The sequence below is a fragment of the Xenia sp. Carnegie-2017 genome, unplaced genomic scaffold (assembly GCF_021976095.1).
Source record: "Xenia sp. Carnegie-2017 unplaced genomic scaffold, XeniaSp_v1 HiC_scaffold_2, whole genome shotgun sequence".
NCBI lineage: Eukaryota > Metazoa > Cnidaria > Anthozoa > Malacalcyonacea > Xeniidae > Xenia > Xenia sp. Carnegie-2017.
In genome coordinates this window covers 8,003,021-8,029,446 of record NW_025813482.1, presented here as the reverse complement: position 1 = coordinate 8,029,446, position 26,426 = coordinate 8,003,021, and the positions used below count along the sequence as shown (strand labels likewise).

The 26,426-nt window shown below is 32.1% G+C and overlaps 1 protein-coding gene across 3 annotated transcripts in view; it reads right to left on the bottom strand.

The window, feature by feature from the left end:
• Positions 1-26,194, bottom strand: part of LOC124440848 (transformation/transcription domain-associated protein-like) — a 42,444-nt gene extending 16,250 nt beyond the window's left edge. Inside the window, exons 1-79 of one of the 3 annotated variants that reach the window (XM_046991288.1) lie at positions 26,128-26,194; positions 25,310-25,411; positions 24,967-25,016; positions 24,542-24,617; positions 24,396-24,430; positions 24,106-24,177; positions 23,787-23,819; positions 23,370-23,510; positions 22,924-23,097; positions 22,735-22,809; positions 22,430-22,518; positions 22,097-22,193; positions 21,578-21,646; positions 21,211-21,280; positions 20,756-20,982; positions 20,496-20,546; positions 20,260-20,351; positions 19,967-20,102; positions 19,655-19,766; positions 19,270-19,359; positions 18,822-18,891; positions 18,363-18,420; positions 18,220-18,273; positions 18,033-18,071; positions 17,861-17,957; positions 17,680-17,774; positions 17,375-17,483; positions 17,210-17,266; positions 17,009-17,096; positions 16,859-16,937; positions 16,125-16,214; positions 15,846-15,956; positions 15,409-15,498; positions 15,146-15,298; positions 14,970-15,040; positions 14,712-14,812; positions 13,955-14,078; positions 13,716-13,860; positions 13,418-13,503; positions 13,004-13,193; positions 12,794-12,892; positions 12,524-12,598; positions 12,213-12,239; positions 12,017-12,064; positions 11,634-11,723; positions 11,470-11,566; positions 10,837-10,901; positions 10,715-10,771; positions 10,431-10,538; positions 10,272-10,337; positions 10,013-10,099; positions 9,820-9,933; positions 9,282-9,395; positions 8,796-8,888; positions 7,968-8,041; positions 7,755-7,803; positions 7,438-7,494; positions 7,132-7,199; positions 6,908-7,016; positions 6,713-6,802; positions 6,420-6,584; positions 6,212-6,294; positions 5,647-5,719; positions 5,467-5,550; positions 4,680-4,787; positions 4,366-4,439; positions 3,925-4,024; positions 3,754-3,855; positions 3,626-3,655; positions 3,416-3,487; positions 3,168-3,272; positions 2,970-3,069; positions 2,724-2,770; positions 2,421-2,495; positions 2,126-2,264; positions 1,325-1,412; positions 1,032-1,121; positions 793-860; positions 385-497 (exon numbers count right to left, since the gene is read on the bottom strand). In XM_046991288.1, the coding sequence (XP_046847244.1) occupies positions 385-497; positions 793-860; positions 1,032-1,121; positions 1,325-1,412; positions 2,126-2,264; positions 2,421-2,495; positions 2,724-2,770; positions 2,970-3,069; positions 3,168-3,272; positions 3,416-3,487; positions 3,626-3,655; positions 3,754-3,855; positions 3,925-4,024; positions 4,366-4,439; positions 4,680-4,787; positions 5,467-5,550; positions 5,647-5,719; positions 6,212-6,294; positions 6,420-6,584; positions 6,713-6,802; positions 6,908-7,016; positions 7,132-7,199; positions 7,438-7,494; positions 7,755-7,803; positions 7,968-8,041; positions 8,796-8,888; positions 9,282-9,395; positions 9,820-9,933; positions 10,013-10,099; positions 10,272-10,337; positions 10,431-10,538; positions 10,715-10,771; positions 10,837-10,901; positions 11,470-11,566; positions 11,634-11,723; positions 12,017-12,064; positions 12,213-12,239; positions 12,524-12,598; positions 12,794-12,892; positions 13,004-13,193; positions 13,418-13,503; positions 13,716-13,860; positions 13,955-14,078; positions 14,712-14,812; positions 14,970-15,040; positions 15,146-15,298; positions 15,409-15,498; positions 15,846-15,956; positions 16,125-16,214; positions 16,859-16,937; positions 17,009-17,096; positions 17,210-17,266; positions 17,375-17,483; positions 17,680-17,774; positions 17,861-17,957; positions 18,033-18,071; positions 18,220-18,273; positions 18,363-18,420; positions 18,822-18,891; positions 19,270-19,359; positions 19,655-19,766; positions 19,967-20,102; positions 20,260-20,351; positions 20,496-20,546; positions 20,756-20,982; positions 21,211-21,280; positions 21,578-21,646; positions 22,097-22,193; positions 22,430-22,518; positions 22,735-22,809; positions 22,924-23,097; positions 23,370-23,510; positions 23,787-23,819; positions 24,106-24,177; positions 24,396-24,430; positions 24,542-24,617; positions 24,967-25,016; positions 25,310-25,409 (6,999 nt within the window). In that variant the 5' untranslated portion in view covers positions 25,410-25,411; positions 26,128-26,194. Of the gene's footprint in view, positions 1-384; positions 498-792; positions 861-1,031; positions 1,122-1,324; positions 1,413-2,125; positions 2,265-2,420; positions 2,496-2,723; positions 2,771-2,969; positions 3,070-3,167; positions 3,273-3,415; positions 3,488-3,625; positions 3,656-3,753; positions 3,856-3,924; positions 4,025-4,365; positions 4,440-4,679; positions 4,788-5,466; positions 5,551-5,646; positions 5,720-6,211; positions 6,295-6,419; positions 6,585-6,712; positions 6,803-6,907; positions 7,017-7,131; positions 7,200-7,437; positions 7,495-7,754; positions 7,804-7,967; positions 8,042-8,795; positions 8,889-9,281; positions 9,396-9,819; positions 9,934-10,012; positions 10,100-10,271; positions 10,338-10,430; positions 10,539-10,714; positions 10,772-10,836; positions 10,902-11,469; positions 11,567-11,633; positions 11,724-12,016; positions 12,065-12,212; positions 12,240-12,523; positions 12,599-12,793; positions 12,893-13,003; positions 13,194-13,417; positions 13,504-13,715; positions 13,861-13,954; positions 14,079-14,711; positions 14,813-14,969; positions 15,041-15,145; positions 15,299-15,408; positions 15,499-15,845; positions 15,957-16,124; positions 16,215-16,858; positions 16,938-17,008; positions 17,097-17,209; positions 17,267-17,374; positions 17,484-17,679; positions 17,775-17,860; positions 17,958-18,032; positions 18,072-18,219; positions 18,274-18,362; positions 18,421-18,821; positions 18,892-19,269; positions 19,360-19,654; positions 19,767-19,966; positions 20,103-20,259; positions 20,352-20,495; positions 20,547-20,755; positions 20,983-21,210; positions 21,281-21,577; positions 21,647-22,096; positions 22,194-22,429; positions 22,519-22,734; positions 22,810-22,923; positions 23,098-23,369; positions 23,511-23,786; positions 23,820-24,105; positions 24,178-24,395; positions 24,431-24,541; positions 24,618-24,966; positions 25,017-25,309; positions 25,461-26,127 lie in introns of those variants that run through there. The other 2 variants (XM_046991285.1, XM_046991287.1) reach the window with 2 other exon arrangements.
• Positions 26,195-26,426: the final 232 nt, after the last annotated feature.

Below are 26,426 nucleotides of genomic sequence, written 5' to 3'. Positions count from 1 at the left end.
TGGTATATACAGGTGAACAAAAGAAATAATGCTATTGTACACTTTTTTTCTCAAGAAATTTATAAGTGGACTATAATAATCAGTGAAATGGGTTGTTTCAATATGGTAAACACAAGATTAATGAAACACCATTTAAAATGAGAAAATTTCAAATCCTATTCCAAACAAAAACGGTCTTGGCATGGTCAAAAAAGATCATTCTGTGGTCGAGCCTGAAGTATTTGTTATCAATTTACATTAAATAAATATTAATAAATCTTTTTAGTTTAAAATAGTCAAAAGTGAATTCCATGCACAGTTATGGGTGCCAGATCATAAAATAATCACAGACCTTGGAGTAATTATTATACGAGTATTGTAAGAACACGTTAAAAAAAAACTTACAGGCGATTTCTCAATAAGTTGAGCAAGAATGAAAATGAACAATTTTCTTGCTTCTGCATCCATGGAACAAAGACGAGACTTGACAAGATCAACACATGTTATAAGCATATCACCTGTAACGACAAGAAAAAACAACTTAATAAAATACACCAAAGTAATTGCAAAACATGGAAGAAACGATTGCGAATCTTTGTTTTGCTAAAATGAAACAATATGCTAAATCGCTAACCATACATATACACGCTCTCACGTTATCTATTCAAATTGATTGGCAATAAAACCAGTGATACTTCGTCTTTATTACAAAGACATTGGTATTTTTCTTCGTAATAAAGACTCGATCGGTTCTAATAAAGACGTTATCAGTTCTAATTGGTCGGGAATGTTGCAATATCATGGCAGACGTACCAACTGATGATCCACCAATATGATCCTTATGCATTTTCTGTAAAGCTCTTATACACGGATTGATAAGCCTGAACATTGAAACAAAATATCCAATCAACATAATTTTAAAACGTTTGTTGCGTGTTTCTTGTGGACAGATTGGACAATTCAAAAGCATACATACAGCATACAGTATATACAAATATGTTCTCTTGGGTATTTTAACTTTAGCAGAAAATTCATTTTCATTGAACGCATACCTGTCTATATAAGATGGGCAGCTCGAAAATGCAGCTTTAAGAAACAGCAATGGACCTTGAAGAGTGGATGTAGCAACTTGTGTGGCAGACCTGTAAAAATTGAGTACGCAAAATTAGATGAATAGTTGTATTCAACTTTGTACAGTATTTGTTCTGTGAATCCACGTACAACTGTTTAATGCTTTACAATTATTATAACATTTCATTACATTACAAAACGTAATTTCCAAATACATTGAACAAAGAGTTGTATTTCTTTAGTAATTTACACAAAAACAAACGAGCGAACATACTTGGCATAATTACTCAGTCCTTCATAAATAACCTTCCCAAGGTTTGTATATAACAACTCAAGCTCCTCGTATTTGTCGGTGTTTGTTGCTGTTAAAAACGGACACAAAGTGAACATAAAATTTAAATGACAAGACAAAAATAAACAACTCAAGCTCCTCGTATTTATCGGTGTTTGTTGCTGTTAAAACGGACACAAAGTGAAAATAAAATTTAAATGACAAGACAAAATAAACAACTCAAGCTCCTCGTATTTATCGGTGTTTGTTGCTGTTAAAACGGACACAAAGTGAAAATAAAATTTAAATGACAAGACAAAAATAAACAACTCAAGCTCCTCGTATTTATCGGTGTTTGTTGCTGTTAAAAACGGACACAAAGTGAACATAAAATTTAAATGACAAGACAAAAATAAACAACTCAAGCTCCTCGTATTTATCGGTGTTTGTTGCTGTTAAAAACGGACACAAAGTGAAAATAAAATTTAAATGACAAGACAAAATAAACAACTCAAGCTCCTCGTATTTATCGGTGTTTGTTGCTGTTAAAACGGACACAAAGTGAAAATAAAATTTAAATGACAAGACAAAAATAAACAACTCAAGCTCCTCGTATTTATCGGTGTTTGTTGCTGTTAAAACGGACACAAAGTGAACATAAAATTTAAATAACAAGACAAAAATAAACAACTCAAGCTCCTCGTATTTATCGGTGTTTGTTGCTGTTAAAAACGGACACAAAGTGAACATAAAATTTAAATGACAAGACAAAAAACCTCCAAAACCACAGAATAATTTGTTTACCTGACTCAAGGGGAAAGAGACTTGTCAATTTTACTAAAAATGTATGAACAGCTCTGATAACTTTGATATTTTGACAAGTCATACATGCCACAACACCACGTTGTAATGGTTTAAGTAATTGTAGACAATGCTCACGAGGCTAAAATAAAGAAATATAGAATTCTCGAAAACATAATTGACCGTTTATTTCATCAAAGGTTTGTCAAAAGTTTCAAATTTTAAAGAAGAATAAAATGTCTCAGGATATTAATAAAATAGCGAGTAACAAATAATAAAAAGGAATTGATGGGTTTACCACAACTGTAAGGAGATATGTTAGAACTTCCAAACCAGTGCAAACATTATTGAAATTTGTTCCAGGAGTTTGATCCTAAATATTAAAACCAAACATAACACATTATATATGTGATATCTTCTTATACAGCGCATGACCATGAAAGATCATACAATGAACCTCTTCATTTTATGTTGTATACAGAATGCTTTTTCAAACAAACCAGTTTAACAATGATTTTATTCAATCAAATGAAAATAGATCTCTTAAAGTCAATGTCAGTCTTCTAAAAGCTTCAACAATGCACTCACGTCATATACTTACCAATGTAACGAACAATTTATCAAGCCACGCTAATTTGAGATCACTTCCTTCAGAGCAAAAACACACAATTACAATTTTATTCTATAATGTCGAAGGCAGAGCAATATCTTCTCTTGCACTAAGCAATCCCCTTACACAATCCCGAGATCTAACAAGCACGTGATTTCAAAGGTGCGCTCGGGGTGAAACATATTTTATACATATTAGCAGCTTGAAGAAAGACATCAACTATGCCTAAAACCTCACCTTGCCAAAACCCAGGCTTCAAAGCAGTTTTCAAAAGTAAAACACATCTCTTTGATAACGCTTCTCCTGGAGAGCCCACAGTAGTTGACGACTCGTTCACCTAACATTAAAACGTTATGTAACTACTATTTCACAAATTGCAAACGGTTTTCTATAAACTCGCGTACATGCAATATGTAAATCTTAAAGATCACCTACGTGACAAGCAACTCGAAGTAAAAAATTGACAACAGCATCAGCATGATGTTTTTCAACAGGAGCACGTAGAGACGCTGAAAGACTTCCGTCTTTTGGTACAGAAACCTGAGGAGAATACATTATATGTATTAGGATATCTTAAGTCGCAATAGAACATTCCAACATGCACATAAACCCTGCGTGCACATTTTACTATACGAGTATATTTAGACTTTTCTTCAGCATGAAAGTTAAATGTGTAGCTCTACCTGTGTTGTTATCTTTGCTTTTTTTGCTTCTTGATTTGGAGCAGTTTCCTCTGCACTTCGTTTCACTGCTCCCTTAAATGAATGAAATTAAAAAATGCCCATCACAAGAAACAAAAATTGATCATTCAATATTGTATATCAACAAAGAAAAAAGAAAATCATTCATATAAATAAACTGTGCATAAGTCTTTACAGTTTATCAACACATACAGTTGGTGTTTCTTTTTCTTCCACTTTCCCCTACAGCATCAGACACAAATGTATGATTGCAAGAACACTTTTATACAGAATTCAAAACAAGTTCACTTGTAAAAAAGCGTGCTAAAATAAACATTTACCTCCGTAGAATCTTGTTTTTGCTCTTCCTTCGTTCGCCTTATCTCCCACTCAATAATAACGTTAGCTAGATCAACAGCAAGTTTGCGATTTTCTATTGTAGCCTAAAGACAAGTAAAAAGGTCTCAACATACAAAAACTAGATTATGCGAAATAACTAAATAGATCCTCACACTGCTGGTAAATCCAAGCTTCTGCATTGCAGAGATCATGTGTTGAATGAGATGATTTCTTACAGGATAGTAAACTTTATAATGACGTACTAGGAGCTGTCTGAAAAACAACAGTACGATAGTTTCTAAGCACAATTTCCGATGGCCAAAACTTTCAGTTGTATAAACCATAAATGTGAGCTAAGCTGTTAAAAAAAAAGTACTCTGGAAATCATTAATGGTTATTACAATATTTCGTTTATCTGAAGACGACTGAAAGATTTAACTCAACCAATCTCTCTTTTTGTTAATGGCACTTCAAAAGACGCAATACCAGGAAAGAGAAACGTCCATGTTCATTAAAAACCGAAACTTTACACATTTCAGTATCGCAATATCAGTTTAAAAAGTAAAATCGTGTCTCTGATTTAGCAAAACAATGAAAACAGTCAAGAAACATACAGCATGTGAACAAGTTGAGGTAACGTATGTCCATCTTCAACAATAATCTTTTTCGTCCAGTGGGCTAACATTTGCTATGGAATAAAATACAAACAGTAAGAAAACAAAGAGCTTGAATGTTCATGATCGGTAAATTTCAATCATCCAAATTTTCCATTTAAAATATACGTAGCTAGTGAGTTTAAAAAGAATTTAGTTCAAGAAAAAAGCAACAGTGTCAGCCACTTGAACAGACAAAAACGTAACGGTTTGAATTTTGTTTCCTAGAAAAAGAAGTAAACACAACAAAATCAACAATTCAAAATCTTTCTTACATTTCCATCATCCATTCTTGTAGGTACAGCTGGAGTCAATATAGCAAGAGCTTGACGAACAACATTACGAGCTTCTGCTGCATGAGCTTTTAACAAACGATGAAATACCTGCAAAACGATTTCCAATGAATTAAATGATGAGGCATTCTTTGCTCAAAATGAAAACTTAAGTACATATGAAGTATCGAAACGTTTTAACTGTCTGTAGGCAGCAGTTGACATGTGTTACAAAAGCGAATGAAAAGCCAATATTAAAAGCATGTAAATCAAGAAACTGGTTCATAACTCGAATATAGAAAGTACATATTGAAGGACAAGAAAGTATATTTATTCTTATATTATAGTGATATGTTTTGAGCGTCTTTTGAAAAGAAACAACCTTTTGCTGTAAGAAAAAGAAATGATTCTGTCGATAAATTTTGATTTCTATAAAACAATCTGTTCATCACCTCCCTTCATATTTTGAATTTACCTATTTGTTTGCAAAGCTACCATATTAACATACGTTCTTTTGCAACTCTTTTTATGATCATTAAAAAAGAACTTAGTCAATCTTGAGTTAGTAGAAAAAATGAAATTTTACAAATGTTTTAACAACAAATGGCAGAAAGAAATTGAAACACAAAAGTTTCATCATATTGGCTACCCTGCGAGCAGACTACCTACAAAACTCGTGGGTTCAAATAATGTCTTCACAATTCAAATTATTTCACAAAAGATCCGGTTTATAAAGTGTGTCAAACCGGTCTATTCGTAAATGAGAAAAATGAAAAAGAATTTGATTTACCTGAAGGACAATTTTTTTGTGAATGGCAAATTTGGAAATGATGTGAGCAAGAAGTAGATGACCATGGTATTTTGTAGCTGGGTCCTATGAAGACGTATTTTACGTATAAGATTCGCCAAAATATGACAGACGCGTAAAAATAGTCAATGTAAAATAGTCCAATTAAAAATGTTTAAGTACTACGCATTGTTTATTCGGCAACAAACAAGGCCAAGCAAATGTCATCATTCTTCTTAACTTTCTTCCCTGTTTCCTGTAAATCAATATACAAGATCAGAATATAATGCCTTTTATATTAGATGACGATGTATATAACAATTAAAATTGTACAAAATAACCTAACATAAATATAAAATATTCTTAAATATATTATTGATAATTAAGAGAATAAGGTGACGTAATAATCAAGATTCTTGAAAAGAGAAAAATATTTTACTCCACACTTAAAGTTGTAATAAATTGCTTCAACAGCTTCAATCCACTAAACGCACCATAAGGAACAGTCGGATAAATTGTTATAATGGTGAAGATATGTTTGAGGGTTTCAAGAAGGGTATTTTATGTTTTCATGTGACACCAAAGCAGTATAACACTGCATGGCGGGTGATGAAAATCTTAACGTTCAACATAGAATAAAATTTATACAAACAATCTATTGTAAATGTGTTATTCGCAAAATTGCAGCCGGTTAAAACATTCAAGGTTTTCGTAGAAGAATAAATAATGAGAATGCATGATAACTTACTTGTTGTTAACATCGTGAATGTGTTGAGAAGCATGCTCCACGAGTAATGCTGAAAACTGCAGCAGTAAAATACGGACAGCATCCTGAAAGAAAAAAAACTATTTAGCTGAAAGTGAAGAAAAAAAATATCATATATTATAAAAGTAGATTCAGCAAGTATAATTTATGTCCATTTATGTTTGTTAGGAGTAAATACAATAACACATACAGAGGTCTTAAATGGATTTTCTGGATCGATAACTCGACTGACAAAAACACTAATGACGTTCTCTTTATTATCTTGTTCAGGATTTGGTGGACCGCCAATAATAGCTTCAGTTTCACCTTTTTCAAACGACGCAACGAACATTGGGATGATAATATATTGAAGAACCTGCATTACAATAAAAAATTCTTCAATAAATTCAGTAACGTAACTCTGAAGATTAAAATAAAAAACAATTATCATCCGAAAGAATTTAAATTTCACCTCTTTGAACAATTACGGTATTTAATATTTACCTTTGCAGTTAAATCTTGGGGAAAATTCTCATCGTGAACAATGTCGACAAATTTGAAAAACACTGCACGTTTCTGTTCTACCGAATAGATCTGTTTTAAAAAAAACCCAATACATCAAGATTTTAGATTTCTGTTGAAATGTTTGTTTCCTATACAAAAAGAAATCATGACCTTGCTGTCTTTAATATCGATTACCTTCGTAACATTTTTCATAAACGTTTTGAGAAACTGAAAAGCAGGAATATGGCGATGGGTAAACACACGCAATAAATCAAACAGTAATTCAACCTCGCTGGGCTTGTGTCTAAAACAAATAATGAAATAAAATCATCAAAGCAATGGCATTCATTTCAAATCAATTTCATCAAAACATATTCAAGACCACTGAAGGCCAAAGATATCAAAACAGATGTACTTACTTTACATAATTTAATAAACACTTAACCAAAAGTTTTGGTTCCCTCCATCGGTGAACCGGTACTCCATCCTGAAAAAACAACAAATAACAAAATCAACCTTTATTGGGAAGATCTTCCAGTGAAACAGAAAAATTTTTCGCGATAAAGACAATTTCTATAGCAAAGATAATCTTCACTATACCATTTATTAGTTTGTCTACTAAAAGTTCCTTAATACAAGAAACAACAAACATCTAAAAAACTTTGATTTCAAAAAACTAAAATTGATAGTCTTGTTGTGCCTATGCTATTCATTGCTTTATGAACCTTGTTTATTCTTTCTTGAAAACTCTCAGAAGTCCATATCCTTCTTAAATGTCCAATCTAGATAACAAAGAAAGATGTAGGATAATTTAAGATGATTTTTGCAGCATTTACATACAACAAGTAGATTTGACAACAAGTGGAGAGTTAGTCATAAGTAGATAAGTACATACAAACAAAGATGTATAATCGTATGCAGTCCTACAGTAATTTAATTTTTTCTATATAGCCATACACAAATAGTATAATATAGTAACATGTATACATATAATCATTTCAGTCATATACTCTCATATACAATATGACATAGTTAGTCTTACCAAAACACGATTATGTGACAACCACTCATCGTTGAATTTCACGAGAATCCTTTAAATATCAAGAAACAAATCATCTAGCATAGGTCTCGTGCGCAGGCGCGCAGGAGGGGGGTTGTATCGTGATAGAGAAAACCAGTGGGTTGTGGAAAGAAAAAATTTGTAAACTTCGTTTAACACTATTTATATATATGGGGTTAAAAATTCATAAAGTACCTGACTATCATTATTCCTTGGAATTGTAATTCTAACTTATTTTGAAAATTAGCAGCTTGTTCTTCAGCTTGAGACTACATCGTGTAAGAAAAAGAAATGCAAAATAATCAGATTTTGCCAAAACGTCTAGATTGAAACGAATAAATTAATGATTCGAATCGACACCAGACTCGAATAAACGCCCCATTTTTTTGTTAAAAATAAATGCAAAATAATCAGATTTTGCCAAAACGTTTAGATTGAAACGAATAAATTAATGATTCGAATCGACACCAGACTCGAATAAACGCCCCATTTTTTTGTTCACAATTACTGTAAGCTATTCAGTACATAGATTTTTAAAAATGACAAAATTCAATTTAAAGCAATTGTAAAGATTTAATTATTCTTCATATTGAAATATCAATTTTAAAGTAATTATACATCGTAATTTTGATAATCAAATAACCCAATAAAGGAAAAGTTGTTGCTACATGAACTACAATCAAAACTGCTCTCGAACAAGTACCAGAATTAAGGTAAAAATTCCAATCGTTAAAATAATTAATAACTGCATTTAAACTTAGGACTGCTATCTCCCATGTATGCCTATGCCCCAACTAAAATATAAATAATTAAAGTCAAGCAAATGAAGAAGGCACCTCTTTTTACCCGTTTTCTGCAAACATTTTCATGTTTATTTATTGGAAAAACAACGAATAAAACTAAACTCGTACACAAATGAGGTTTAGGTCAGGGTTAGGGTTAGGGTTGGAGTAAACTAAGGGAGTAAATCGCCAGTGTTGATCGCAGTGTTTTTGCTGTAAACTATTATTAGTGAAATAATACCTGTGTGACAAGAAATGTGCTATTAACCAATTTTAAAGGACTTGTTTCAATCGCTCCACGAAGAGCCTTTGCGTCGTCTTGTTCGAGGAAATACTGCACAGTAAGAATAATAATAATTAATTTTCAATTTACACTAGGAAAAAAGACTAACTCAACATCACAGCGTTCTTCATACAACAATCTTTGGCTTGACAATAAATGTTTGATATCATGTCGCAAAAATTTGAAAATGTACGCCAAAAATTTAACACACTGTACTGACTGTATTTTTCGACATAATCATGCTATAAGACTGCTAAACATATTTTCATGCTTTAAAAACTCAGAAGAAAGATATGACACATATATGAGTATAGAAGTACGGATATATATGTACATATGTATACACATATGTACACAGCTCACCAGAAACATATGTACACAGCTCACCAGAAACATATGTACACAGCTCACCAGAAACATAAGTATACAAACAATCCGACTTACCAGAAACAATCTACTCGTTTGAGAAATGTTGATGTGAGAAAGAAAGTAATCGACAGTTTGAGATGGGAAACGAACAAGAAACTTTAAAAGAGGTTTACGAAAGGAGCTTGATGTCTAGAATAAAACAAAATAAGATTTAAAAAAGTCATCGAAACTCGCTTGTAGTTTATGAGGTAATGTTACACGAGAAAACAATCTGAACAAAAAAATTGTAAAGCTGTATTTAACTTTGAATTTGATAGTTATAAATCATCACAAATGCGCATGCTCGTACATAACACGTAGATATAACTTTCATACAATATAAATTGTACAACTGTATAACCGTAACTAGAATTTCAAATTGCAAAACGGACACACCTAGTGTTTTTTTAAAATCATTTCTCATTTTTTTATTAAAATACTTTACAAGAAATTTTTCAAGTTTTTGACGAAATGCTATCCAAAGGCAAAAGAATATTGTACGGACATACATTTATCTTGATAATAAAAACCACATACGCGCACGATGCAAAATATAAGTAATGAAAGTGCTTACCAATAGAGCTTTTTCAACTTTTAAGACCATTTGAATTAAGGGTTCCAGCAGTTTCATTGATGCAGCCGGAATCAAGTGAAATATATTAATTATAGCCGCACATATCTGTATAACCTAAGAAAGATACCTGCCTACAGTAAATATTTATAAACAAGCTACATATACATGGTAAAAATTTGCAATCATAACTTACATCATCCATCTTTTTGTTAGGCTTTGCACCTTGTTGAATTTGATTTGCAGCAGTTATGCACATTTCAGCGAGAGTTTGCAAATGAGTCTATCAAAATTCGTATCAATAATTTAATTATTAATGCGACTAAAGAAACATCTAAAACATTTTTTGCGAGAATGGTGATAAATGGACGTTAGTACACGTCAAAGTAAAGATTCGTGAAATTCCAACTGCAAATATCAAACAACCCAAATAAAAAGAAACAAACTGTCGTTACCAAAAGTTGATCACATAGTTTCTCATTAAATAAATGTGGAAAAAGCTCCATAACGTAAGAGAGACGCTGAAAAAAAAACAGAAAAAATGTAAAGTGCTTTTAAGGACGTAATAAAGAGTTTTTTTGCAAAAACATTCTCTAAACATCTTAGAATGATACTTTGATGACTTGAAGATTCAGGGCTCTGTGATCACCAAGAGATAGAAACAAAGGACGTATAGCTTGTTGAACAGTTTCTGCTTCCACTTGGGGGGTTTTTGCCAAGAACTGAACAAAAGGAAAATAATGAAAACATAATCCAACAATACCAACAAATAGCGAGTCAACAAAATCGAGTACAGGCGACTTAGCAGAAAGCAAAATAGTAGCAAAAAACGCAGACATAATCTATAATGATACATGATTTAATATTTTACCCACCCACCCCAAATATAAAATCTTACCTTTTTTAATGCCTCGTTGCCAGCTTTTTGAACCTCGGCAGAACTAGAATTTAGAGCCTATAAAGAAATTAAATTGATAATGATAATGCAATATAGTAAAGTAATATTTTAAACAAGAATACCTTATAAAGAGAGTTAAAGATGACGTCTCGGACTTGAGGAATATAATAATAAGCCGCCAAGGTAACTAAAGATAAAAATTTTCCTTCTATGATGTATTCAACTTCAAACATCAATTTTTGACCAACGAAATAAAAATAAGAATTGCAGAAATAGATAAAACTTGCACACACGCACTTCATCTTTTTAGAGACATATAATTATTATTTACAATCCATTATGAATTTTTACGCAAAAAAAATAATGGAATTTTTTCATTAAAAGGATGCAAAACATGCGAAAAATTTAGAGCATTTTAAATCTACGATTTGTTTACAAGGGCAAACGAGTAAGAAAAACATGACTCATCTGAATGGAAAAATCATTTAAGTTTCTAAAAATTACAATTGTTTGAAGTAAAGGCAAAGTTAAGCATTTGACATTCTGAGACGGTAGCCAATAAAAAATACGAATAAAGTTGAAACATTCAACAGCGTTACTACTTTCAGCTGCAGGACAAACAAAGTAAATTTGAGTTTGTATTTGTTAAAGTAAGTTTTTTCTTACATAATCAAGCTGTGCATTTAAGAAATCATAATTTATTCATAAAATCAATTGCGCTTTACTAGAAAAGCAATTCAGTTAAATATACTCACACAGAGCTCTTTTACGTAGTTCCGAAAAGCTATTGACATTTTTATAGCAAGGAAGTTTCTGTAGTTGAGAATCTTCAGCTTCACAAAGAAATTGTAACTAAAAAAGAAAAACTTACTTTATAAAACGTTCATGAGTAAATATCCGTGAAAAATACAAAGACAACCTCTCTGAAGAAAATCTTATGTTCAGGAACATTCACAGGATCTAACGTAAATAATCGAGGCTCTAGATTTGCACAGAACGTGTTTCCATCCTATGTATATCAAACACCGCTTTTAGCACAGTAAAATGAGATAATTAACACAAAGTAACACAATAGCGGATAACAATAGTGGACAACAAAACATCTTACACTTAACAAGAGAAAAGATAAACTGTCTAAATTCGTGAAAATAAGCTTTGCAACAAAGGCTATTTTACTGTACGCCTAATGCAAGAATGAAATAAGATGGCCTATAATGTTGTAGTATACGTTTTCACGAATGATTTAAAACACCAAATATATCCATCGTTCAAAGAGATTTCATTTACAAAAACTACACTTACCATCAAAGCAATCTGCATGTTAACAGGCTGGTGTCTCAAAAGATGTTTCTGTGAAAAATAACCAGGTATGCATATGAATTCGTGATAGCAAATTGAAAAAATGTGTTCAAAAATGTCAATCTCCATCGTAAGTTTTTCCTGTTTTAATTAATAACAAAACCTACAAATATGAAATAAATAAAGTAAACAAAAGTACCTTTGGAGGCATCATTTCTTCTAGAAGCTATAATTACAAAGAAAAAACGATAATAATGATTATTTTCGGAAAAGGTTTAATGTTAAATTCAACAACAACGTATCATTTTGAATTAACGATAACACATTGAACACATGCCGGGCTTGTTGTCGATGAAATACGTAACAATACATTAACCATACTGATATACAAAAACAGAGATTCCTATGCAGTTGACAACTGAACTGTACATACATATGTCTGTATCTGACATGCACATAAATAAACCTGGTTAGTACAATGAGTTCTAAACATATGAAAAATATACATACTCCTTTGTGTGGTTCAATTATGTCGTAAACTGACTTTCCTGATATATTTGAAAGTACACTTAGCATAGATTGAGCCTAGAAAGATGAAATAAAAATCAACACAAACGTTTTGCGTATTCCTTACACTCGAAGTAAAATTATACATATAAACTTAAGCAAAAATAAGTCCTTTTGAATTATGAATGGTATAATGGTACACCCAAGTGTATGCTCTATGTACATCATTATTTTAGGTACATGCAATTATTTACGATTTTCTAGTTTTCAAACCTGCTCACGAACAACGGTGTTTGCTGATACAACCTCTCTCACAAGATGTTGGAGCAACGCTAAAGCGCATTTCTTCTGTGTGGCAATAATCTCTTCATCCTAAAACATAAATCAAAACACTTTCTACTGGATTTCTTTCATATAAATAAATATCCTTTCTCCTGTACAATGTTTTTGTCATGACTAAAGCCCGTGTGATGAAAAATTCACCTTCTCATCTCGGGCATTACATTGACGAACAAGTTTCTCTAAAGTCTCTTTAGCAGAATCAACTGTTCCTGCAGACACTTCGTTCGTAAGGTCCATCATGACAAACATGAGAGCTTTGGCAAATGAAAGTTGATGTTCGATCACCCATTTCGAAGGCATCGTCTTCATCAAGAACGCTATTGACCTGCATCTAAGCAACGTTTGAAAAAAATGGGCTTAGAGTTAAAAACTTAAGATCTAACAACTGAAAACAAAAACGTCGTAAAGTCTGCACAGTTTTAACCAACCATAACTGTAATAACGCAGATCGACGTGGCAACGTTCCAAAATAGCAACGCAAATTTTTAGAAACATTAAATTTTACAAATGCAATTTTTTAATGCATTACAAACAAGTTATCAAAGTTGTCCTTACCCCCCTGCTTTTGCAAACCAAGATCTTTCATAACAACATTGACATAGTTTTTCCAGCAGATATTCAAACAATGGTAGTTGCAAGGCCTTTTTCAAGAAAAAACAACAATTATATACATCATGTGAACATAAAATATACGGGTGATGTTGAAAAACGATCATTTTCACAATTTCAAGAAAAACAAGGCGATAAAGAACAAAGGAAAACTAAGGAACGACAGTTAACATGAAATTAATATTTTTCAAGAACATGATTCTTTACTCTTACCCGTAAGTACATAATCATAATAATAATTTACCTTATATAAATCACCGATGATAAGACTTGCAGTTTCACACATAACTAAAATAGCTAGTTCTCCTGTTTTACAAAGCTCCTTTTCTTCTAACATCATAACTGAAGCAATAGCATCGATCAAAACATGAATATCTGTTCCTTGAGGACTACATAGACATAACAAAAATATGTCAGTAAAAAATTTCTTAATTGGCAATGGTTGCTTTAAGTAAAGATACCTCGAGTAAAGAATGCACGTACCTTGTAGATGGTTTGCTTTGACCAGGCCCAGCTTGCTGTGCAATACCAAGGATTGTATAATGCCGCACAATATGACAAAGAAATGGAATTACATTTGTTCTTATCTCAACGCTTGATGTTGCCACTGAAATAGAAATATGAAATAAACAAAACTGCATGATAGCCTGAATATGAATTTTTAAATAAGCCAACTAAAATTGTCTAAATAACCTTCGATGAATTGATGAACGACATTAAATCTTGACAAACATAAATTACATTCACCCCACCCCACCCCCGGAAGGTTAACACTAAGTATGACTCGTTTGAATACTCGCCACTAATCGTAAAAATGCCCTGTACAAAAACACCGCAGTCCAACAATATTTCTCTGTAGTAAAAAGTGTATCATATGACATGAGACAATTGTAGCTTATTGAAAAAAACACAGGACATCCATTTTGTATTGTTAACATAACAAATCTCACTTTCTGACAGTTCTTCTTCCAACTAACATTTGTAAATGGTTTTTATGTTGCATTTATTTTCATATTTCGTTTTATTTTGCTTCATGGTTTTTATTTTGCTTTTGGAGAACTGTTGCCGCTTGATTTAGAAAATTCATTTAATTGTATGAGAGAAGCAGAAATATAGTTTGTGACCCAATCAAATCACTATTTAACCAGAAGTGACATTTGCCATGAAATAAAATTATGCAAAGTTTTAACTCAACGTTGTGAAGGTAAACAGATATCTATAATACAAAGGAAAAACATACCAAGCATTCCCAAAAGCGCATTTCTAACTGTTTCTGTTGTGGCTTCATCCACGGAAGGAGAAATGGCTGATTTCCCAGTTATTGGAAAATCCTTCTTAAAACTAAAATACATGTATATATCAGGCTTGAGCACGAGAGTAAGCACGTGGTAAAAAACAAATTCTGCGAAATTTAAGTTCAAATGATTCAAAGGTGAGATGCGCAGTAACCATAAACTGATGTAAATTGACGACGTCAAAAACATATATGTATAATTACCTCTCGTGCATTAATAATTCATTAAATACATTGTCAGAATCTTCAAATGAAATCATAACCACAAGAAATGACTAAAATGAAGAAATATTATTAAGACTTTTTGCTACGGAAATTCACCCACTATTGACTATATAAATGTAAACAGGAAGAACAGTTAAAATATGTATAAATTCAACCTGAATAGCAATCCATGCTTGCTTTTTATAAAAGGCAGCATTCTCTACAGATTGAGCGTTGTTTTGTTGTTGCTGTTGCTGCTGTTGTGAAGTTGTTGGTTGAGGTGCAAGAGAAGTAACAGACTTAAGTTCTTCTAAAGCAGTTTTGATCACCTGACAGAAAACAAAGAAAATTATAAATCATCATCAATAAAAAAATTGGTCATAGATCATACGGAATAGAGTACCAACATACACCATTTTACAGAGAAGACTATACGTACTAATGAAATTGGCAGAACAACAGGAGAATTGCTTTCGGTGAAAAATATTGAAACACAAGGCCCAATCGATGTCGTGTCATTAGGTTGTAACTAAAAAGAGACAAACGACTGAAATAACACATTACTAGTTATTCCGCCATGCAATGTATCACAGACGTATAATGAAGTCGTAAAACTTCTGCCGTTGTTGAATAGATAATCTGAAGAGAATTCTAAATGAAGAACGAACGTTTTTACTGGAAACTTTTGAACATGAAAATCAATAGATCAGGCTAAATTTTTACAATTCGTCGTACGAAACGTTTGATTTTCCAGTAGATTTCCAAAACATTTTTCTCATAAATAGCTGATACTGTACACCAAACGACGTTAGCTTCATCTATAAACGTTGTTGTCATTTAAAGCTGTCACTAACAATATAGTTTCAGAAAAAGTACCCTTTGAGGCTCCTTAAGCATTCGTCGATTGCCACCACCAAACTTTCCAAGAACTCTGAATGCAACATGAGCGATGTTATCACTTTGATTTCGAAGTGTTTTCCACAAGGCCTACAAGAGAACAAAAAGTACATGAGAAATTAGTAATTATTGTTATAAAATAAGAATCAAAATTCATTGCATGCGGTACACATAACAGCGTGACATGTAAGAAAACATCAAATAAGATTCACTATTAATCAAAATTTATAAAAACAATACTTTGCAGAATATGGCTACCTGAAACAACTCTGCTCGTACTGGTTGAATATGATCGTACAAAAAATCAGGTTGAAGATTATCAACACAAAGCTCCAAGGTACGAAGTCCCTGTGCAGGAGATAAAGCCCGGGAAATGTGATATCAAGAATTGAATGTGATATATAAAATAAACTTAATATCATACAATTCAGATGTTGAAGATACAATGATCCAAGGACGGTGCTAAGTTTCACACAAACACTGCACTTTTTAACTTGTAATTTGAATTAAACGTTAAACATGTTTTATAAATTGGTATAATTTCTTTATTAACTACAATTTTGATTCATGGGTCACACGTCCGTTCTTGAACTATTATATTCTTTAAATGATTTTATTATAATGCGAAATTATTTTCGTTATTCCGAAAGGAAATTAATTTGGGAGTTCACTTAAGATATTTTATAAAGCTTTTTTGGTAAACATCTTATACATTTTTTGAATATGTTAAACACGTATCTTTAGGATAGTGTTCGTGCGAGGCTTAAGCCTGTTTTCCACTAGCCACTTATCGTAACGTATCGTAGCAAAACGTAACATGGCACATGCGTGATTATGCCTATTGACCATCAAATTCATAAGCACGCATGCGCCATGTTACGTTTTGCTACGATACGTTACGATACGTTACGATACGTTACGATACGTGGCTAGTGGAAAACAGGCTTTAATGTACGTACAGCGTACTTATTCTGAACACATGTTCCTCTAACCTGACTAACAAGGGTTTGCGAGCCATTTAAGGCAGAAACTAAAGGATCCATCAACATAGGAAGATATGGAAGCAAGGAGCTAAAAGATAAAAACAATCTAAGGATGAGTTGGTGATTGCAGGATGGTACGGTTATAAGTTCAAAGTTTACCTAAGACGGACAGGTACAGTGAGACAGAGCTCAACAAATAAATCTTTCATGTATTGTCTATGAACACCACTTTGAAGATTATTTAAACCTAAAAATGTTTAATTACTTCACTAGCCAGAATGAAAATTGATGATTGACATGCAACAACAACTTTTTTTTCTGAATATGTTGAAATTCCAAGAGGCAATTTTTTATATGTACCTTGCAAAAGGTTCGGTAGAAGAGGAAGAAACTCTTGATACAAAAGATCATGATTCCCTACAAGAAATTTAAAATTTAATCCAGTATAATCTACATGGCCATCATAATTCCGATACTAAATATAAAAAAACTCATTATTTCTTTGCAAAAAGGAAATAATCCTACCTCCACCAATTGACCTGAATAGAGCTCTTAATAACAGAAAGTAATTGTAAGGTTCTTTTGAAGTACAAGCAAGTTCCATAGATCGATTTACAACTTCATGGAGGTGAGGCTGAATTAAAAAAGACTCAAACCTTGTTAATCAAGTCGAAAAGAACGTGTTGGTTAAGTATGGGTATAATGGGGTAGTGAGGGTATGTTTAGGGAGCATGACTGGAAAAATAGTTTACGTACACAAGCATACAATCATGAATCTACGTCGCTAAGTGTAATAAATCAAACAAAAAATAACAAAATTGTATCAAAACCTTTAACATTTGCTCATTTTCAGATGCAAAGAGGGACACTGATCCAAATACAAGTTTGAATAACTTCAGATACAAATTGGAATTTTCAACATTGGCTAAAAAGTTATTGAGTGCAGAAGAGAAATAAATACTTAATTAACAAACAAGTAAAAAACATGGTTATACGTATCCGATTACTTACTTCCCATTTCATCCAATTTGTTCAGTAAAAAATGCATTAGGATTGTAGCAAAGGTGGCAGAAGTGTGAGGATTGGCAAGAAATGAATTTGGAATTATCTATGAAGAAACTCAGGAAATTGTAGGATACAAGCATAGATGACGTGTTTTGGATACATACTATTGGTGCAATACCTGTAAGGCGAAATTAGCCTGGATTCTGTTGACCAAATACTAAAAATAAAGGCCATCTCGTTAATTTAAATTATAAACTAAGATCAGTACTAAGATCAGGGGTGTGATTAATGTAAAACATAGAGAGAGACCATTATGCTGTAAAAGAGAAAACAAATTGATTCAAAAAATGAAAGGAATAAATTACCTCAATATTTTCTTGAAATACTTCTTTAAAAGTGTTGGTATTCAGCATGGTAAACTGCATTAAATGAAATAAATTAAGTAAAGCATTCTTTAAATAGAAGTTGCAATGTATTACATAAGTCAGATGCTAATACGGTAACTTACAACTCCGGCAAAATGTTCTAATATCTCTTTTTCCTCTTTCATACGAATTTGCTGCGAACTGAGAAAATGTAAACAAATTACAAATTGGATAAAAACCAAATTATTTTTAGGCTATGCCAAAGTGCATGGTCGTAGTAAGCTTTAGGCAATATTTGCCTGTCGCTTTATGTCAATAAAATGTTTAAATCCAGTTCAACTCTCTTTGAGATGAAAAAATAAAATTAATTGCTCTCTTGCAAACAGAATTCACAGTTTTTGGTATTGTTTTTTTGAGCATATTGAGAATACAAATTTGACTAATTTGTTGTGGCAGCAAATTAAATTTGCGAAGAACTATTTGCAAGCATACGCATATCATCAAACAGTCTTCAACAACATGCAGTGGATAAATAATGCATGTGGCCTAACTACATTTAAATGAAATTAAATCCATTAAATTATATTTTAACAAAAACATACTTTGGTGTTCGAATATAATATGTTCCGTTTCCAGCTTGCACAACTTGATATATATCCAATGCTTGCAGAGCTGAAATTTCAATTAATGCAAAGAAATTCTCAATTACACAATAACAAACGAACAATGATCATAATAACAAATGAACAATGATCATAATAACAAATGAACAATGATCATAATAACAAATGAACAATGATCATAATAACAAATGAACGACAAATGATGCGACTTTGGACATAACAAGCACAAATGAATTAAATAATACAATAGAAGTGATCAAAATTCATCAATTCTATAGTGAATTTAAATAATAATATAGCAATCATTGAACTTGGTTTTTACGCGAAATAAAGAATCATGAAACAACTGTTCCGTGTTTTTTCATATCACGTTCATCGTCATTCAATAATTGCTTTTTATGCACAATCAAAAGAATAAAATTTCTACCATATTTTAAAAGACGTGAAAAAAGCGGTGTCTCCTGAGGAAGGAAAAATTTGTCGGAAGGAGCTTGAGCCTGGGTTGATGTTGTTGCATCTAAAAAAATCACTGCATTTCATATCTAGAGCAGCTGCATAAAACTATGTGATGTATATTAATGCAAGATGCAAATATTTTTTCACATTGTATGATATATTAATCACAAGAACCATTTTAAAATTTACAAATAAGTGTGTCTTAAATACGTAACTATAGAGGCATTCAGAGAAATGCATTTTCGTAACTAAGAATTTACAATTTTGTGTGAGCGGTGATCTCCATTACAAGCGAGATTGGCTTTCTAAAATAACATGACACGACAAAATAATTCTTTTTTGTCCAGAGTACGTACCTCTACAAGATCCAGCACCCCATGTGATGGTCTTTACACCACAAACTAAAGTCTTTACCATACTCTTGCAATCTGCTGCCGAAAAATTGCTCGTTTTTGACTCCACGAATTTCTATAATACAAAAAAGTTAAAGAAAAAGCTTAGAAATCACAGCTGCAGAAATTAAGAAAACTATCGACTTCAATACTGCATCAAATACTATGTGCAGAAATTAAGAAAACTATCGACTTCAATACTGCATCAAATACTATGTGCAGAAATTAAGAAAACTATCGACTTCAATACTGCATCAAATACAATGTGCATGTTACCTTGCTTGAAGATGATTCTGATTCTTGAACAAGTGAAGGCAATGTAACTTTCTGCATGTTGGCGTTAGCATCGACAGTGGTTGTGGCAGTAACAGCTTCTTTAGTTGTGTTTGTGGAGAAATCATTTTTCTTGTCGCTATAAATAAGAATGAAATGGTGCGTTAACATTCCAAAACTACTCAATAATACTACAAATTACTTTGGATAGCAGTAATATAGGATAATAAACTAATTTGAACATGCTGTATTTAATCAACACTACTTTAAGTCAACAATCATTTCACGAATTTTACCATTTTTCCATAATCATTGGCAATTCATGCATGGCTATCGAATGAAATTTCCTGACAAACACTTCGAGCATTCTCATCAGTATTTCACGCCCCTACAAAAAAAAGCATAAGACATACAACAAACTATTTCGCTATCGTCATCAAATACAGTTTACAAAGCAATAATGAATGAGATTTACGGTTCTTTTCACATGCAAAATTTAGGTATAAAAAACACAGGTTATCAATGGACTTACTGTTCCCTGTTCATCACTTTTGCGTATACCTTCGACCAGATTTAGAAGCAACTGTAAAGAAAATATCATCCAGTCAACTAATTTCGTAATTAACAACATTACTTTTGCTTATCACAGTAATAATAACGTATTCACAATGTCCTTGTCCTTACTATATTACATAGAATTTTTTAATAACATTTTCCAGAAATAAAAAATGTAATTGATCATATCCGACAAATAAGAAGTAAAATATTTTATGAGAAATAAAAAAAACTTACTTTACATGACATAGTTTGAATACTGACAGGAAGAGATTCATCATGAACGTTTTTTGAAAACAAATGTACGGCAAGAGACAAATGTTGAAGTGGTAGATGACTTCGAACGTGATGCACAAGATCGGCCAATGTACTGTAGGCCAACGGTCGAAGTGATTCACGAGCAGTCCAACCAGAACCAATCAAAACGTCTTCATCAAACAATTGATCAATATACGGAACAAATCCTACAAAAAATAGCTCTTCCTTGAGCATTACGTAGAGCATCAAAGGAGTAAAGTCTTGGCCCTAGGAACTTTTAACTTGAATAGTTTACTGTATAGATCGCAAGAGATAAAAGGGAAAAAGCGTCATAATAACGTCACGTCCTTTTTAACTTACATGAAAATATAGAACTAAGTAAGTTTAACAAGTTGAATATTATTATCATAAAAAATAATCGTAAAACAACGTACTGTTTCGTATGTCAGTGACCAATATATGTCTGGCTGCAATCAACAACTCTTTTCTTAAATGAGCAACTTCCTGTATTAACAAAAAATTGGTTGACTTACAACACATATGTAATTTCTAAAGCACCTAAGAGTATAAGATATAAGACCGCATATAAGTAATAGGTAGAAACAACTGCGTCTAGTTGGAAAAGAGAATTACAGATACGAGCTAATTATCAAGCTGAAGTTTAAATGACAATTCATCACATAACGCAACATATTTTTAATGTCAAAATTCGCTTCTTAATGTATGATAAACAGTTTTGATTTCATATACAATATTATTTCATTATGTGTTATATTAAAATGTTATAATCCGAGTAGGTACCTGAGGACAATAGCGAAATAATCCAAGCATTCCTCCAACCATATTCTGGTAAAAGTTATTTACGTATTCCTATGAAGACAAAGTTGACATCAGAGTGAACATGTATGTGTTTGCCATAGACCTGGACTAACAGTTTTTTTAAAAAAATATTTGCACATACGTATGACCGTACGTACCATTGCTAGCCAATGCCAACTATGGTAGTAAAGATATTTCAGAAAAAACTGTTAGTTCAGACGTAACGTACTCAATACTGTACAAGTAAGAATTTATTAGTAATTTTATGGTAAAAGCTTGAAAGTTTGGAGAGCGTATGATTTTATTTGACAAATCCACGTATGTACAAAGCGGACATTTAAGTTGTAGACTGTGGACAACAACATCACAAAGAACAACTGAGTATAAATTTCAAGCGTTTTGGCAGAATATTTTATTAGATAAACAAACATTCACCAAGTTACAACAATAAATAAATAAACAAAAACTCCAATATTCACACAATCTTTCATGTCAACTGACCTGATACGCTCTTATAATAAAAGCCAAGAATGACAGAGTTTTTATTTGTGCCGAAACAAAGTCAACATATATTTCTTTATTAAAACTTGATGAACTCCTACAGAAAGAAGAATTGATTTCTTCTAATAGATCATTTACTGCAAGTCATCATACCTTAATATGTGCAGGCTGAAACATGGGCAGGCTGAAACATGGGCAGGCTGAAACATGGGCAGGCTGAAACATGAGCAGGCTGAAACATGTGCAGGCTGAAACATGGGCCTTTTCATTGGACATATTTCAGGGTTATTTTTTAAATGGTTTTGTAGGGTTTCTTTAAATTAAATTGCACACCTTGCTTGCATGGACGGTTGCAAAACTATTGTTTTGATGATTAATGGAATAAACTCTCGAATTTCCCCCAAAACATTCGTCTTGTAAAGCTGCAAAAAATGAAACCATCCAGAATTATTTGTTTTTTCAATAAGCAACTCAATTTACTTGCTTCACACATTCCTCAAAATCCCTGTACCTGAGTAGATTCAAAACAAAATCTTAGTTTTTATCAATACTCGTTAAGAAACATGAGTTTAGTTATAATTTATGAATAGTAATATAACATAGACTATTAATTACGTAAATGTTTACAATGAGCCTACCTGAAATAAGAGAACGACAATTATAGGCAATTCCGCTAGAACTTTCAATGATGTAACAGCCTTAGGTATTATAGTCTAAAAAACAAAGTAATTATATCAATGAACTTTAATACTATATTTCAATGTACTAACGAGAACTCGTGAGGAGTACAAACATTATAAATTTACTACCTAGAGTGTGTACCATACCTGTTGGTTTGTTTTTCCAGTTGAAGTAACATCCTGACTATTTCCTTTAGAAGACTGACCAGGACTACTTAACACAACAGGACTAGGAGCAACAGGAGCTGCAGTAGCACCACCATTAACTTCAGCAGGAAGATAACCAGTTGGTGTGATTGTCACAACTTCAAAAGACGTTTTCTACAAGAATGATCCATTCACTTAAAAGTGATCAAAATATAAAAAATACAAGATAACACTTTTGTAATCTGTACCAATAAACAGAAATTTAACTAGTTCAGAAGAAATACATATACTGTTCTCGAGTAATATACAAACATGTTAGTTGTTCCTACACTAGGAAATGCGCTGTAATAAAACCATCAATTACCGTTAGTTATTTACGTATTACGTGAAGCAAGTAATATGATAAATACAGACAAAATAAATTAATCATACAACAAAATACTTACAATATTATTTGGTAATTCTTTAAAGATGTTTTTGACGAAATGTAAGAAAAGCTGAATCTCTGCTTGCATCGGAGGACGAAATTGACGATGTAGCTCAATGATAATACGAAGACAAACCAAGACATTTTCTTCATTCTCCGACTGATAAAAAATGTATAATGAAATGGTGAGTTATTTATCAGTCTGTCCTTATGCAAACATGAATAGAGCAAAAGCAAATGTATCAATGAATAAAGAAAACACGAAGCCAGAAGTGAGAAATAAAAGTGACAGACACTAAAGAACCTATATTGTATATTTTCTAATATTTCACCTTCTGTATAATAATGTTTGCATTATAATAGAAAACAAACGTATAATTGATCATCATAATATATTTTATAACGTTGTTTTAAACGAGAATGCGTAACGGATTACCTCCAACATGTTAAACATTACAGTAAGGATATTCTGTAAAAAAAATAAATTCTTAAATTAAAAAACCTCGTGAATATGTAGAACAAAAACAGCAAATCAGAATGATGGAAGGATTAAAGTTCCCAATAGAAGAAAGCGCTCAGCATAAGCTTTGATAAATTTCACAGTCAGATTAAATGCTGATGTAACTTATACTTGATGTAAAGTAAATGACATTCAAAAAATCCTTATCAAAATTAGTCCAGTGATTCTGTGTATTTGTATCACAGGTGCACACAAATTTATCTCTGAATTAGAATGATATTTTATTCATATACACCTTATAGTGCACTCTTAGATGGTCATTTGTTGGAATACGATGAATGATTTCCAAGATCAGCTTTCGCAGTTGCTGCAAATGATAAAAAATGTGAGCCAGCATAACGTACACTTAAAATGTATGAAAATAACGATAAAGGTCAACATTTTCATCTCAATGAAACACAATGGACAATGTAAAACAATACATCATTCCAAAGTATTATTTGACATGTTTTTCATTATTTCAAAAACAAAACCATCATTCAGAATTCTCAACAAAAGCTACATGACATCAAAACATAGCCATACCTGAATTACACCTTCAGCAATAAACTGAGGTTCACCTGGCAAAAAGAATATTACCGTTCAACAAACAGAGATACACGTAGGTATAAATTACGTTATTCACCTGTCTTGACAATAATAATCTTCCATGATTCATTTATCTTTCTTACCTTCTCGAAGGAACTTGAGAAATCGTGGAATAGCATATTCTAGGAATCCTGCATAGTGTGGAGAAACAATGATCACCTACAAATATAAAGTCATCTTTTTAATGATGATAACAACTTGTAGATTGGGCATACAACAAAACAAGAAAAACAAGTCAAGTTAAGGGGGGTGGATTGGGATTGATGGAGCTTACATAAAACTTTGGGTGTGAAATGGAATGAAATGAAGTTTCAAAGCATAAAGCCTCTATAATTTTGCACACAAAAGCTGCAGCATACTGATGGAACTGGCTAATTACTCTGCTAGTCTGCAAGTTTACAATAAGCGGGGCTGCCTGGTCCTAAGCTAACAAGAGAAAACAAGAAAAAAGCTGCTTGATAAGCTGCTTGAATTACACGGAAAATATACATTGTAAATTGTATTGTACCTCAAAATTTTCACTTATCTCTTGAGCTGCATTTAGTTTATCATCATCTGCTAAAGAGAGATACTTATTAACAGAAGAGTTAAGATTTATTTGTACAAACCAAGGAAGTAACATGATTTCTTTTAAAAGAGACTGATGTCAGATACATGTTCATAGACTTCATTAAGCCAACCTCACTTGAACAAATATTTGCTTGTTTTTTAACCATCATGAGTAAAATAGAAAGAACATCAAATTGCACACAATCTTAAGCAGAATCAAAGCTTAACACATACAACACATAAGAGCTTTGTGTAAGGGATATTCAAATAATTATTGGTTTCTCCTAAACCTAAGAACTTACTGATAGTTGCATCAACAATCATGTCAACATAAGTTCGATATTTCTTGATCACTTGCAAAGCATGATCATGATTGGTTGAACTTGAAGTACTCGTTGCCATGGCTATGGTGATTTTGAAAAAAAATTCACATTTCATTGGTGCTAGACGATACATACCAAATTTCTATTTCTATTATGATACCAACTACTTTGTTATTAGCATCAGCCTGTGACAAAAATTTCGGATTGCTAAACTATTACTTACCTTTATACATTTGCTGAGAATAGGGGTTCATAAGTATACAAGGATACTGAGTTAGTAATTGATACTGATGCCACATTATTTAGTATCAATGGTATCAAATACTAAGTAATTGATGTTTCTCATCACTATATATCTTTTTGAATCAGGTATGAAAATGTAAACTTATTAAATACTACACAACTAATTACATAGAGTAAAATTTTGTTTTTCAAATGTTCATCTTTCTATTGCTTTGCTGTTACAACAAGCTGAAGTTTTGATGCATGGATATTAAATAATGATAAGATGTTTTCTTATGGGCTGTCATATTCATATTGAATATTGACGTTGGCAGGTGGGATTTCCAATAAAGCGGTTCGCGAATTACAGCAATGTTAAAACAACCAAAATATGGCATAAATTGTCGTTGACTTGCTTCTTTCATTTATGCTTCCAAATGAATGAATCATGAAATGATGAAAAGTTGACAAACAACTTTATCAATTTCGGTAGACAATAAAGCGATCATTGAAAACAAATTTATTCATTTCATTTTAAAATTTTATAAATTATTGCTTCAAAATCTGTTCCTTACCAATAAAGATGAATAATTATTCCAGGATTTCTTCAATGCAGCCACACAGCTTACCTCAAGTGGCCGCCATTTCCAATAACTATCGCCTTCGATTTGGAAGGTCTTAAATGACATGCGCACTTTTGATATGATAATTAACCGATACCATCCCATTGTACCATCCATGGTACCATCCCGATACACAACCAGTAAATTGTAATTTCAGTCACTATATTATACCAATGCAGATAACTCAGTATAGAATCAATTTCAAGACAAACCAATTAAACAAGTTTATGAATCCAAAATTCTTGGAGTGA